The sequence below is a fragment of the Mixophyes fleayi genome, chromosome 10 (assembly GCF_038048845.1).
Source record: "Mixophyes fleayi isolate aMixFle1 chromosome 10, aMixFle1.hap1, whole genome shotgun sequence".
Classification (NCBI taxonomy): domain Eukaryota; kingdom Metazoa; phylum Chordata; class Amphibia; order Anura; family Limnodynastidae; genus Mixophyes; species Mixophyes fleayi.
Genome location: NC_134411.1, coordinates 81,654 through 97,374, shown reverse-complemented (window position 1 = coordinate 97,374; position 15,721 = coordinate 81,654). Strand labels below are relative to the sequence as shown.

Genomic DNA, 15,721 nt, shown 5'->3' with positions numbered 1-15,721 from the left:
TGTGACGAGTACATGAGAAGTGTGTTGACAAGAGGTGTCTCCCCAGCCAGAAGAACCTGGGGAGAGTATAACGGAATAAAGAAGTGACGTATCCCATCCTGGCTCCTGATGCATTAAGTGTCTATTTGTATTTGTCAAGTAGACTCGGTGCGCTGTATAAATTGTGCTGCTTTGTGCCTTTTCTTTTAATGAAATTGCACCATTAGTAAGAGCCAGATGTGAGTAATAGTGATTTATTTACTGTAAAGGTAAAAATAATCAATTCATATTGTGTATGAGATTGGTAACTTTACCAGAGTATTTGGAACACAGATTATTTTCCAAGGGTTTTCTAGTCTTATTTTTACCTATCCCATTCCGTTCGTAACCTACTTTACTGATATATTAGCTATATTTATCTTAATTTGTAACCACAGTGCAGCACAGACCCCTCTGCATCACTCACAGTCTTTCCTAAACTACCCAGCCAGCTATACCTTTATTACAATATACTAATACATATTTAACTGAATACATTTTATTGAGATTTTACAACAAAGTAACAAATTACAGTAGTGTACATCAATGGCAGTACACTCAGCAGATTATGGAAAACAAACTCTTTTGCTGTTGCATGAGAGTGAGTTATAGTGGAGGAAGTAGAGGCGGAGCCTGAACCAAAGACGTTCACTGGAGGAGCCGATTTCTTACGCTTTACTTTTTTGGCTGGTATGATCTCAGCAGGAAATAGAGGAGTTAGGCTGAATGCTGACGGACATGAGAAGAGAGGTAGGCAGTACCAGAAGCAGATGCACAGAGATATTATGGCATGGGGGATGCAAGGTCAGAGTGTTGGCCCAGAAGAGAAAGTCCTTATGGGGTCATGGTGGATCCTCCCAGTGGAGAAATAGCCCCGGTCGAGGGCGCCAATGACAGAACGGAAACCGCAGAGTCAGCCGCCAGACTGCATGAGCTGCCCAAGTGGAACACCCTTTGCGGTACAATGGTGGAAGCCGATGTAGTGACAGTTACTTGCTTGGTAGATGGAGCAGGTAGAAACAGGCCTGTAAGGCGAGTGAAGTTGTAGGTAAAACACTTATGTGGCAGTAAAACACCAGCTGAATGTGACAGGTCTTAAATGAAAGGTCTCATAAGAAACATTGCCACGTCCACTCAGCAGCCTCCAATGCTAGTCCACCCTTTATGTAGCAGCGGGCCAGAGCCAGCAAGAGATGTAGCAGCGGGCCAGAGCCAGCAAGAGATGTAGCAGCGGGCCAGAGCCAGAAAGAGATGTAGCAGCGGGCCAGAGCCAGCAAGAGATGTAGCAGCGGGCCAGAGCCAGCAAGAGATGTAGCAGCGGGCCAGAGCCAGCAAGAGATGTAGCAGCGGGCCAGAGCCAGCAAGAGATGTAGCAGCGGGCCAGAGCCAGCAAGAGATGTAGCAGTGGGCTGGAGCAAGAAAAATTGTGCAGGAATCCCACAGAGCTGAGTTGGGCAAGCACCATTACTGAGGCAGCTCACATTGTATGCCTTGTACAATGGAAGGGGTAGGGCTGTGTAGTGATGAATGCGTCCCTGATGGGCAGTGCAGATGGAAGATTGCGGTCAGTCGACCACTCAGAATGACAGATGTTATAAGATAGGTTCCATTAGGAGTGGGCTGCATCCCCAGCCTGGTCCCCAATGCCAGTCCTATCACAGCTGCTGCTGGGAGATGAAGAGGCTTGGTGGCTTGACAATGGGCGCTAAGTGATGCAGTAGCGTCCAGGAACAAGCATACTGATGTAGTAGTGCTGCAGTACTATATTGGGCCACAAGGGGCACACCAAACTGGAGGCAATTTAATGCAGTATAGGAGGAAGACCAGCAGATGGCAACATGAAAGTTAATATGGTGGTCATCCGTACATAGTCTATGTACCCTACACTGGCAGTGGCTCCGAGAGAGGGAGGGAGACTGTGTGAGCACAGATGAAGCAGTGGTGTGGACCTCGTTCAAGCGCGGGTCCTGGCAGTGAATCCTCGTGGACCAGGGAAGTCTTGTGGTGGCTCGCAGCAGGGTGATCCCTGGCAGAGCAGAGCTGTCTTGTCTCTGCTCTTGGATATAGGTATGTGGATCAAACAACGGGGAGCCACATGGCAAACTAGGAGAGACCACAGTGAGGCCAGTCTAGGCCATAGTTCAGGCTGGCAGGCAACTGTCTGAACAAGACTTTATTCTACTGTAACAAAGGACTAGCCCATTGCTATGCTGTCAGATTTCATTAGCAAAAGAGTATAAATCTACCAGCAGTGGAGGGCAGCATAAGCAAATGTAGAGTACAAGTGGTTCTGCAGTTGTCTTATCCAACCGGACAACAGCTCCTTCACATGTGAGTTCACATAGTTTCATTCCTTTGAATTGTGAAAATGGGTACTATATTTCAATCTCAAGCTACATGTCTTTTAGTTGTTAGGACATAGATGAAGATTAGAGGGGCTACACAGGAGCCTATAAAGTCACACCAATAAAAGACCAGAAAGTTGTCAGGCAAATAGAACAAAAAAACAAAACAAGAATACACACAGCATACACAAAGAACACATTATAATATCATTCTCCATCAACCAACATTTCCAGCATTAAGTATCTGCAATAATAGGTAGGTATACCTGTGGCACACACATCGAACACAGGAGACATAACAAGTGATACTAAGCATTCATCTGTATGCAGAAAATCCTGCAAATACAGAATCACAAATCTTCAACATTTTTACGTTTAAAGTGGATTTTTAATAGTCTTTATATTGAATTGCTAAATTCTGTTTAAAGCAATAATTTATACACATATTATAAGTATGTTTATCCACTGATAGTAAAAAGAAGATCAAGGTGAACAATCCTGAATGACAGGAGAACCAACAACAAATTTAGAGCTTCAATATTAGGGGGGAATTCAATTGGCCGCCTTACTGTCAAAAGTAACGCGACTTGCACACCATTACTGTTAATACGGTAATAGTGCGCACCATTACTGTTAATACGGTAATAGTGCGCACCATTACCGTTAATATCGTCATTTCAACATAGATTTTTGCTCGTGGCTCAGGGAGCTTTGAAAATCCAGCATTGAAATTACCGTACTACCGGTAAGAATGTGCACTATTACCGTATTAATGGTAACAGTGCGTAGGTCACCTTACTTTAGGCAGTAACGCAGCCAATTGAATTCCCCCCTTAAAGAATTACTCCACGCAAAACTAGTTTCAATTCACGGTGTTAGATACACACAGAATGGTTGCTACAGAAGCACTTCACAATGGTGGAAATTGCTAAGGGGAGCAGCTTCGTGCTGCACCACAGAATGAGATGTCAGGGGGGAGGACAGGGGGGGGGGGGGTTATCTCCTTGTTAATGGATAGTCACAGAGCCACTTTGTAAATATGCAGATGGTCAGCGCTGTAAATTCACGAACGCATGGCTCAACCTACTTAAAAAAAATCTAAACCTGCTCCATTTATGATATGAGTTGGTCTAAAAACAATGTTTTTTATTATGTAAATTATAAACCTTCATACAATTGTATAGAAACTATTTCCAAGAAAAATACACATATGAATATAACATTCACTATACTGCAAAAATCATCAGGAAAAACCTTGTTAAGTCTCCATGAAGTCACCAGTTTGTATGAGCACACACTGGTCATTCAGCACATATAGGATCCGGTTACATTATATCCCAGAAGGTTATCGCTGGAGCCTTTATTCATCTCTTCCTCAATAGGATTACAAAATCCCTGATATCCAGAGGTCCATTGGAAACATAAATGTAGTTCAGCAGTATAGGCGCTCGTCAGCCCAACTATATGCGCCGGTAATCAGGTGTAGTCGGAAACTATCAGCATTTGGACTACCCGGGCACATCTGATGTGTAAGTACAAATACCCATGTAATTATAACATTTAAGCGCTTACAATTAGTGACAATTAGGGTAACACCAATATTCACTTCCACATGTTTATTTACATTGATCAGCTGAAACAATAACTCTTTCGATACATCTGTTAAATATACAGCACTTACGACCATAGTAAATTTAGCAGAAATGCACAAATAAAATAAAGTCTACATGATTCATGAACATTTTGATATTCTCTAACCTGAAGATACACCCAGAACCATAGAGTGTCCGGCTCCACATCCAATCACCCTCAATGTATCTGTGTCAGGAATGCAGACCACTGTTGGGATGGGTACATTGTCTTCAGAGCCAGTGCCACACATACCATGCTCATTCCAGCCCCAGGAATATACAGTATTGCCTGAACAGAAAGGAGACAATCACTCAATCACTACAACATCAGTACCATCCCTGCTGATGAGATAGTACATAGTGTCAATGTTTGGGGGGGGGGAGGACTTGAACAATAACCTTCTGTGCTACTATGCACCAAAAGCAGAATTAGGGACATACAATATCAGAGCAGTACCTAACTAATATACATTGTTTGTGAGGCTGTGATTGTAGCCAGGGCCGCCGAGAGGGGAAGGGGCTGTTACTAATTACCCGGGCCTGAACCTGCCAGCCTCACTGATAACAGCATTTTTTGGATTTCTTTTTTTTAACCTAAAGTCTTTTATACATATGTATATTTGTTCTATTATTTTTTGCCGCTTGGCCTCGGCTCTGCCCCTTCATTGCTGGGGGGTGCAGGCTATTTAAAAAACGAAACAAAAACACATTCAGGTGATGGTATTACTGGTGTCCCTCTTCCTTACTCTCTGCTCCGTTCGCAATGAATGTCGGGCTTCACATCATCACGTCACGCCCGACATGCAGTGAGGAGCGGCGCAGAGAAGACAGAAGAGATGAAATGAAAGAAACCAATAAAAAGGTAAGTAAAGGAACAAAGGCAGTGGGAGGGAAACAAAGGCACAGAGTGGAGAAAGGGGAAGCAGCATGGCACAGTGATGAAGGAGAGGGGGGAGCAGCATGGCACAGTGATGAAGGAGAGGGGGGAGCAGCATGGCGCAGTGATGAAGGAGAGGGGGGAGCAGCATGGCGCAGTGATGAAGGAGAGGGGGGAGCAGCATGGCACAGTGATGAAGGAGAGGGGGGGCAGCATGGCGCAGTGATGTAGAGGGGGAGCAGCATGGCACAGTGATGGAGAGGGGGGAGCAGCATGGCGCTGTGATGAAGGAGGGGGGGGCAGCATGGCACAGTGATGGAGAGGGGGGGAGCAGCATGGCACAGTGATGGAGAGGGGGGAGCAGCATGGCGCTGTGATGAAGGAGAGGGGGAGCAGCATGGCGCAGTGATGTAGAGGGGGGGCAGCATGGCGCAATGATGGAGAGGGGGGGAGCAGCATGGCGCAGTGATGGAGAGGGGGGGAGCAGCATGGCGCAGTGATGAAGGAGAGGGGGAGCAGCATGGCGCAGTGATGGAGGGGGGGAGGAGCATGGCACAGTGATGAAGGGGGGCAGCATGGCACAGTGTGATGGAAGGGGGCCAGCATGAAACAGAGTGATGAAGGGGGGCCAGGTGAAGCAGGGGGCAGCATGGAGGGCGCAGTGTGATCATAAGGAGGCACACCGTGGTTGTGATGAAGGGGCACAGTGTGATGTTGAAGGGGCACAGTGTGATCATAAGTAGGCACACCGTGGTTGTGATGAAGGGGCACAGTGTGATGTTGAAGGGGCACAGTGTGATCATAAGGAGGCACAGCGTGGTGATGATGAAGGGGCACAGTAATGTGTGTGATGGCACAGTGGGCTTGTGGTAGTGTGTGTGTGTGTGTGTGTGTGTGTGTGATGGCACAGTGGGCTTGTGGTAGTGTGTGTGTGTGTGTGATGGCACAGGGGGCTTGTGGCAATGTAGAGTGTGTGTGAGGTAGGTGGTGTCTAATTAATGGGTGCTATTTTGTTTGTGAGTGATGGTGGGGCAATTTATTCATTTAAGATGGGTTGGTTTGGAGGCTATTGAATGTGGGGTGAGTTTGGGGAGAATGAGGTCTCTAGTAAATGTGACTATGAATTATTTAATGGCAGTGATGGTTACGAGAAATAGGTATATTTATGAAATGTAAATGCTATTAATTTATTGCTGGGGCTGTTTGCAGGGAGGTAAATAGGTTTATTTATTAAATGGGAATACTATTATTTTAATCTTGGGGCTGGAGGAAGGCCTAATTATTACTCGTGGGTGCTACTGATTTAACGCCGGAACTGGTTGGAATTTTGTAAATGTACTTTTTTTTTCCCGTTACAAATAGGGCCCCCATCATTCCAGGATCCAGGCAAGTCGTAACTAAAGAAACCAGCAGCCACAGGTGGTGAAAGTGACAAGAACAGGTAGGACAGAGCAGGACAGTCTGTGAAATGTGATTCTAGTGGGACAATCCTGATTTTTGGTACCTGTTCTGCTCAATGTAAGGGGCAGATCAAGACTGTGAACTCTTTATGTACACACTGCATTCTTTATATGCTACACTGTGGTGCTAGATGTCCTGGAAGTCAGGAGTGCTGGGACATATGTCACGCTCCGGCGATCGGGCACTGCACCCTTGTGCTAATGATGTACACAACAATGCAGGGTTTTTTTTATTCTGTAGGAGGGTGGCCTAGCGCTTTCACCTGCTAGCTACGCCCCGCGCAATTATTTTTTTTGCCATGCTCAACTATAATGGGGACCTCATGAAGTTGTTGTATCAGGGCCCTGAATTCCTCTTGGCAGCCCTGATTGTAGCTACCATGGGCGTACCTGACAACTGTCCCTAATTTCCAGGAAAAGTCCCAGGTTTTATAGATTTGTCTCTGAAAATGTCCCCAGGTGCAATTCTCACCATCTATTCTTATTCTCTTGACTTTATAAGTTAATATTTGTTGAGCAGGATTATATAAAATCTAGTGAATCAATATTATAATGTAAATAAGCAAACAAGATTATGGGGATAGGGCTCCAAGGTACCATTCATTAAACTACTTACACTAATGCCCACACACAACTGTCCCATTCTCCACTCTGAGTCACATTCTCTCCTCTTGTTTCAGCTCTTACAATGAGAGTGTAAGCTCTGAAATGAGCAGGGCAATGCCTAGTGTTTCTCCACTGTACGGCCCTGTGGTGGCCTACAAATCTACAATAATTGGAAATGACTGTATCAGTTGCATGCATACATAAGGAGAATTACAACTTGGTGCATGTCCAAAAAATTGTTTACTGTGCTTTATGATACACTTGACACATCTATTTTAACAGATGTAATATTTCATATTAAGTTCCATTGACCGTAGAAGTGGCTTTCTGATTATGCTGGACACGCTACATGTATTCAGAAAGAACAAACCCCCTACGGCAGTGCTGTGAATCTGCAGTCATGGAGAGTGATGCTTCTTTCTACACAATGAGGAACCAATTGGAAGTGAAGCTTTGGATTCTGGAGTGGAATAACAGAGGTATGGTTATGGTTTGGCATTTGTAGTTGCCTAAAGCAGAAAACATTTTTGGAGACCTCCCATTTATTAAATACATTCTATTGAGAACCACCTGTTTTAATGTCCCAGAAAAGACTGACAAATGTCCCTTGCACAGTATAGATGCTTGAACCAGTGGGAAAATGCTTCTTGAAACATTTTGAAAAATTGACAAAGATGCAAAAATTTGCAGCAACATTTGTGCACTTGAAGAATTCGACCACTGTTCTACCTGCCAGAGTCTATCAATGGTTGATGATCAGTGTTGATCAATGTGTTCAACTTATTTTCAGCCTTCATTTTAAATTCTGTACAAGGAGACTGTCAGTCAGATTATGAACTTGAATGACAGTCATCGAACTGTAACTACCAGAAGCCACTAGTGTCTGCCAACTGCAAAGTTTTCAATCTAAACCTAAAAAAAAAGGAAAATAAAAAAGGAACATACACACCATTCCAAATTACTGCCTTACAGTAGAAGTCTGGGGTATGAGGAGGACAACCCAATTGGCAGAATGCATCACTAGCCTTGGGAATAGAGTCCAGTGAAACTAAGCTTTCAATTGGAGAAGTACATCCTCACCCATAAATACCGCAATCCCAGAGAGAGCAGAGCCAGGGACGTAGAGGACCAGCAAGTAGGAGCAGCAGAGCTAGTTGCTACAGATAACATGATTGATGATGCACTTTTCAGCTTGTTTATGACCAGTTGTGGACTCCAACAGGAACTGATGTACAGTGAGCAGGATCAGATTACACACACCTAACCTCTTCGCATGCACTTTCACAAAATTGACTCCATTTAATTCCTTAGTTTGGAGGAGGGGGTGGCATGCTAAAGGCAGGTGGGAACTATTGAGGTGCCCTTACTTGTGCCTTAATATCCTGTAGCTCAGAATCCTATTCAACTATATCCTGAATAGGTTGACTCTATGGAATGTCCTAAAATATCAGGAGTATATTATTATTAGTTTGTCAACTGACAAGTCTGATTACAAGTGTTTATTTAAGTTTGAGATTGTGGTGTTTTGCACATCATTCATTTCACACTATTAGTTCTTTTGCTGGGTTCTTACAGAATCTATGTGGATGGGTCCAAAAGATCAACTTCAGCCTCTTCTGCATTATTTGATTTTGATAAATGTTAATAAGGAGATTAACGTGGTAGTAAACTGAAAGTAATGGTTCTGGTAACCTGGAAGTAAAAGTGGTGACAAAGTAGAAAAATGTGTATTATCTAACTGTTAATTCTTTTTCCTCAAAGTACTAACTCCATGACAGCCTTTTCTAAGGTCCCTTCAGTTCTGTTTAACTAGGCCCCTCAGTGAGTATAAAAGCCAGCTCCTCCTCTTCTTTTGAGTACTTCCCAAGCTGTCTTCTGAAACATAACACACAACCTAGTTGTAATGGAATACTTTGAATTATCTCACCGTTCATTCCATTTCCTCACTTTTCTTCCCTTCACTCCTCCATGGCAGCCTTTACTCTGGTATGTACCCAAGCAATAGATGGGGGGACAATAAAGAACCAATAAGGCAGCATATGTTACATAAAGAATTTTGACTAAAGAACGCCTGCCAAATTGATAATATCCCGTGATATAATATCAAGGGAATAATGATTGGAAAAAGTATGGAGGATGCCTATGCTGCTGCTTTGCACAACTGTCACAGAAGCCTAAGCATTCTTTACCCAAGCAAAGCTACCAACCGTGTTGATTGGATTCATTGGACTTTCAATACTCCATGCCTCTTGGGGAAACTTGAGAAATTGCTTTGATTTTCAATAGACTTTTGTGTAACGCTTACATCTTTATCTTGCTTGGTGTTTACTGCAGTGGGAGACTGACCAAGCCTTAAATAAGATATATGACCACATATCAAAACACAGGGAACATTTCAAGTTCCATTTGATGATAGGGAAAGTCTTCACAAATTCTTGAGGTCTTTATATAGAGATACAATTTAATGTGAACAGAATCATCAGCATTAAGAACATCTTTTATCTAATGTAATTGGTCTCCTTCATTGATCCTTCCTGGACAAGATATATATCTATTTGGGTGACATTTTGCACCCCAACTGTGAAGCAAAATTTTTTAGAAGGATTGAAAAACAACTGTAAAAATATGTCTAATTTCTTAAGCAGAGAAGAAAACTCTTTTTGAATGACTAAAAGAAAAAAAAAGAAGAGTTTAACATCCAAAATGGAGATACTTTTTTTCATTCAAGTTTATTTGAAATGTGTGGTTCTTTTTTACTCATCTGGTATATGAGACAATCTTGTACATTTCCATCTTAGGTGGGTCAAAAAGAGCCTCATTGCTTTTTAGCATGGGATGTTAGTCTCTGGAGGGGCACACTGTTCTGTGCCCCAAATCCTACAAATATAGCATCCCTGTGTTGACCAGAAATCAACTGAATCAACACAGGAACACCAAGGGGAAGCCAGACGCCAAGTAGAGAGTTTCAGAGCAAACCAGAAATAGGAGAGGGGTTTTCAAATTCCCCGTCTCTAGAGTCACATGACCGCAGCCGTGCACTGCACGGAAGCACCGCGCATCGGCTGCCATCCGGAAGAGGAAGGAAAGGCAAGTTCCTAACAGTGGCAGGGCAAAATAAATTGTTCTTGCAGCTACTGAAATTTCCTACAGGCTGTTGCAGAATGCCAAAAATGTCCAAGAATTTTTCGGCCCAGAGACAGCATTTCCTGCACGTCCCTGTAATTTTTCAAAACGCTCTGTACCACCAAGTAGATTGTGTGATCAAAACAGGGAATGTGAATGATTTCACCCAGCTGTAATGCTCTCACAATATTGGTAGTGTTACCATAAATGACATATCCTTAGGAGAGTCAAAACTGAATAAGCCATGTTGCAATGACATCCCTTAGTTTTTCACACAGGTTGTCATCGGTATGCCTCTTAGTGAAGCCTCTGATACACAGAGTAGCCTGCCTCGGACTAATCTGGCATTGTTGGGTACATGCTGCTGCTATTCTTGCTGCTGAAGGCAATTTACCAACCCAGTGGGCTGTCACAGTCATATAATCTTTAGTTTGCTCAGTTCCGCTTGTCCACATGTCTGTGGGTAGAATGGCATTTTGTAGCCCAATAATTACATTTTATGGAACCTTCTGGTAGAGGTGAGGAGTTGCTTTTCTAGTAAAATGGTGTCGTGATGGAATTTGGTAACAGGGACACAGGACCTCAATTAACTGTCTAACACCAACTACATTAATTGTGGATATTGGATGCAGATCTAATACTGGCATAGTCACCATGGCGTCTGTGATGCACTTTGCAACTGGGTGACAGCTTTCATACTTGCTTCCTCTTGCAAAGGATTGTTTAACAGTCAATTGTTGTAAACTACTAGTAGTCTTCTTCTTGGTCTGCTTCTGGGTTGAAGATCCACCCCCAGCAGCAGCAGCAGCGGGACTAATGCTCAAGAATTCTTCAGAGTAATCCTGGATGGGGGAGAAGAAATTTAGCCTTAGCAACTTGAATGTAGGACTCCGGTCACTAGTGAGGATATTTTTTTGTATATTCTTTATTTATTCAATGCGAATAGTCAAAGATAATACTTGGATGCCCACAAAGAGCAATAAAGGTAAGGCACATTGTTAACAATTATACAAAATGAACAACCACCTAATGTAAAATCATACATGACTCATTACGCATTATTTTGAATGCGAAGATGAGCATAACATCAATAACACTCCCATAAGAGAAGGTAGACACTTAGAGAGAGAGAAAGAAAGTAGATAAGTGAAGAAAAGACACACTGGGGAGGAAGGAAAGGGTAGGGCGATGAGACTGTGGAGCTAGACCTATGTTGAACATACATGTTTAAAGTCATCTGAATCTTTGAAATCTATCCAGGAAGACCATGTGAACTAGTTAGGATATTGATGAGGAAGGTGTTGTCGGTGTGGCTTTACAAACAATACAAATGGCTAGACAACTATTGTCAGGATTGGGTAAAACCTATTGCACACATAAGAGGTCGATTTTTTGGTCTTATATCCTGGCATGACAATGGCCTTCTTCTTATCACTGGCAAGAACTGCTTCCACTGGTGCAGGACTTAAACAAACATCATCATCCTCATTAGTGTCGTTGTTAGCTACACAAATATCCCCCTCATCCTGGTGCAAACACAAAGTGGTAACCTACATTTGGGTATCACCGGCTACACTAAGAGGCATACCGCTGACAACCTCTTTGAAAAACTAAGGTGTCACGTTTCAATGCAGAAATCACAGCTTAGGAGCATGAAATATGGTGAAACACACAATGTTTATTGCTGGAAGGTACAAACAGGAGGGTGTAGGAATGAGGATTGCAGGGAGATGCAGAAAGCAAATACCAAGAACACGGTTGATGCCGGTAAACAGGTAGTATGAAGAAATCCCAGGGAACGGGTGAACCAGGAGCACAGCAGGGACCAACAGGGAACAGCACAGCAACATGGAATAGCAACAGCAATAACCAGCAAAGTATGCTGGAAGTGACAGATATAAGTAGAGAGACACCCGGGTGCAATGGATAATTAGTGCAACAAGTTTATGAAAGAAAGGGCACAATAGCAGCACCACTGGTGAACAGAGGCACTACAAATAATACATGACACTCAAGTCAAAAGTCCAGGAGGCAGGAGCTGCCTGTCACGGTCGTCTGAATTTCTTGATCCGATTCGGGACCCTTGGGACTAGCTGGAGCAGGAGTGAAACAGAACTTAGCAGCCTGGATGATCTTCTTGCTCATTGTAGAATATAGCAGGGGAATGAGCAGTCTAGAAATGTTGACAGGAACAGTGCACTAGTAATGCAGACAGGAACAGTGCACTTTGTAATTCTGACAGGAACACTGCACTTGTAATGCAGTCAGGAACACTGAAGCCAAGAACTATCCTCTGGAGAGAAGTGTGTTGTTCTGGCAATGAACAGATCACAGCAGCAGGTTTAAATAGGATGTCCCAAACAACTATTGGCTGATCAGTTCATGTGATCACAGCTTCTGAATCTGGTTGGTTTGGAATGATCACCTGACTGCATCCAAGATGGCCGCGCCCATGCAGCAGAACAAACAGTATGTGTTTGTTTACAAACAAAGGTGTGGAGAACGGGAATGCTGCAGATGACCAGAAGGGACCCAGGTAGCCGTGATATGACAGCGGCGGATGAGGTAAGTGCGGCTAAGATCCCGATTTGTGACACTGCCACTGTGAATGGATCCCCCTGGCCTATCACACTAACCAGGGCTGCTGGGTAGCGCAGAGCGTTGGCACTGGAATAGCTTGGGTCCAAACCGCAGAGACGGCCGGAGAACGGATTAGATTTTAGGGTCTAATCTGTAGATCACAGGAATACAGCAATATTGAAGATGAATCCAAGCAGGTCTTTAAAGCAAGATGTTTATTGCTCACACACACTGGTGGAAGGTCCCAGTGTGATCAGGTCAGATGACAATTCAGAAGAACACTTACATGCTCACAGAGCTCCCCTTTTATACAGTTCAGAAATAGTCTATTTTTAGAAACAGGATATATTATATTGACACAAACATGAATTTACATACATTTCAAGGCTAACAAAATGTACACTTATCTATGAAATTCACTCTGGCAAAGGCCACAGAGTAACGACCCCCTGATGAGGTCTTTGGCCGGAGCAGACATGACACTTCATCACAAAACTTCGTTAGCACTTTCTGCTATCAGACTTCCTTGTACATGTCCTAATTGCAGGTTTCCACAAGCAACCTTACAAATCCTAAACAATGACACTTCCATACTAAATACATCCCAACACACACAAGACCTTTATCCACAAAGGCCTATTGTATCAGTTATATACATCATAAATAAGGCTTATCCTTTAGTAAGGTGAAAACAGGAAAGACCAACTTGTCTACCCTGGTCTCAGAGATAACGACTTCCTATCTTACAATAAACAGAAATAAGTGCCTATGCAGTTATATAAATATGCGCCCTGCGCTATTTCCTTTAAATACATTTTTACCAAAAGTTATTTATCAGTGATCCAGTCACAGGAATATTTAAACTTATTTATCAAGGGGTTATGAAAGCCCAGTGGATGAAGTCTATTAGACGAAACACATCTGGACTTGCGGTTGTAACAATCTTCTCCATAAATTGGCATTGGGACCTTCTTTGTGGCCAGGAGTTGGGGCATTTCTGAAACGTCTATGCAGGTCTGGGGAACTCCGATAAGCTTTATTGTCATTTTTTAAATATACGAGCATATGGATGCTCTTTTATGAATTATTTTACCATTAAAATAGGGTGTTTTAATCTAATATTGGAAAGAGTTTAAGATGGTACATGCATATTTATGAGATTTTACTGAATGTGCCCTCACAAAAGGAGCATAATACACTATTTGGTTCCCTTTTGAGTTTCAATCTCTCCTTGTATTTATCAATGTGACATGGAAAACTGATAAGGAAGACTCTACAGCATTTCATCAAAACATTAGATAAGCCTGAAATATTCTGTGTTTTGGTAAGTATCCACTTTCTGCATTGGTAATTTATTGAAAAAAAAAAAAGAGTTACTACACTATTTGGCCCTTCTCTTCTTTTCTTTTTTGGGATTTTAGATATATTTATAAATGTTTTGAGATCTTTTTATAATAAATCAACTATGTTTAAATTACACACCCTCCTCTCTTTACTTTTTTATTATTAATTTTTCCATTATATTGATTAAGGATTAGAGGTCTGTGTTACAGTTACATATTGATCAGACAAATGTCACCAGCTATACATGATATATAAGTCCAGGGAAAGGTATAGCTATGAAATCAATGTCAATTCCCTGGATAATTTGGCATCTGACCTTGAGGCTAGCATCTCAGATTTCTCTACTTTGCCAATTTCTAACACACTAATTACTCAAGGTTATTTACTGCTGTGCGTTGCTTTACTTACACAGTTACAATTAAACACATTATTTTCTTTTCCTTTCTTGAACAGCACAGCTCACAGCATGCATTGTTTGAGCTACATTTATTCTCATTTTATAGGCTTCATAACCAGGCCCGGTGCTTCCATTAGGCAACCTTAGGCAGTTGCCTAGAGTGCCGGAACTTGCAGAGCGCCGCTGACTAGATTTTCTACTGTAGTCAGTGGTGTTTGGGACAGAGTACAGCGGTGGAATGGCGCCTGCTGCTTCGGAGAGGACCAGTGGTTGTTCAATGGATGCGCGCTCCGCACTCACACATGATCACTGACATCAGTCAGTGATCATGTCATAATAGCCCTCTTCGGCGGCGCCTCTGTCCAGGTCCAGAAATGTGCTGTCCCCGCCCCCATGTTCTCACACTGTCTGTCACTGACAGACAGTGTGAGTTAAGTTATTTCCCAGAGCCCCCTCTCCTCCCAGCATGCACCGCTCTGCTCCACCCCCCTCCTCTGTGTTTTGGAATCCGAGGAGCGTTTTGGCAGCCATTGGAGAGGACAGAAGAAGTGTGAAGAGCCTCCTGCATCTGCTGACAAGTCTTCTGGAGAAAAAAAAGAGTAAATAGATAGAATGTTATTTTTTTATTATTATTTTTTATTTTTAAAAAGGGGGGGGTGCACAAAGCCCAATGCAGGAAGTGGCGAGTTTAAAAAAATAAAAATAGGGGGGGGGGGAGGGGTGTGATTATTTGGCACCTCATGCCCTTTCTTTGATTTTAAAACTATGGCGGAGAAAATTATTATCTCATTGCCACCTTGTGCTCTATATTTGACTTGCAATTGTGAAATACAGAGCATGTGGTGCCATTATAATAGTAATTTCTCTAATTCTGCCTGTCACCTCGGACACCTCCCCCCCGCCCATTCCCTACGGATTATTGCACTCCAGAAATTGTTGCGCTTTCTCCACTAGACTCAAGCGGTGTGGACAGATTGTTGCTGAAGAAGGGGTGTGACTGCAAGTGAGGCCGTTACTCTAGTGAGAACCTCCCAGGGGGGGAGGAGGGGGGGGGGGGGGGGTAGGCTGAAACTTTGCCTGGGGCACCTACAGACCTTGCACCGACCCTGTTCACAACAGGACTTGTGTGTTCAGTTTACCTATATTTAAAAACTTCAATTAAGGAAAATAATTCATAACTAGAAACTGAGTAAGTTTATTTTACATTGATAACTTTTCTTATCAGGCAGCATAGTTACTACAAGAAAAGGAACTCACACAAATTGTAACAAAAGTATAACAACACTATGGGGAGAATAAAATTCTCCCGCCAGTAACACGACGCTAAATCTATTACTGTT

General features: G+C 42.9%; 1 protein-coding gene across 3 annotated transcripts in view; it reads right to left on the bottom strand.

The window, feature by feature from the left end:
* SERGEF (secretion regulating guanine nucleotide exchange factor) overlaps positions 1-15,721 on the bottom strand; it is an 88,215-nt gene that overhangs the window by 3,101 nt on the left and 69,393 nt on the right. The window contains exons 11-12 of one of the 3 annotated variants that reach the window (XR_012679385.1): positions 10,714-10,902; positions 4,200-4,283 (exon numbers count right to left, since the gene is read on the bottom strand). The exons of 1 other annotated variant lie outside the window; for it this stretch is intronic. Coding sequence is in view for 1 of the 2 variants with exons in the window: in XM_075187548.1 (XP_075043649.1) it covers positions 4,122-4,283 (162 nt within the window). In the remaining variant the exon portion in view is untranslated. Of the gene's footprint in view, positions 1-4,121; positions 4,284-10,713; positions 10,903-15,721 lie in introns of those variants that run through there. One more of the 3 variants, XM_075187548.1, reaches the window with a different exon arrangement.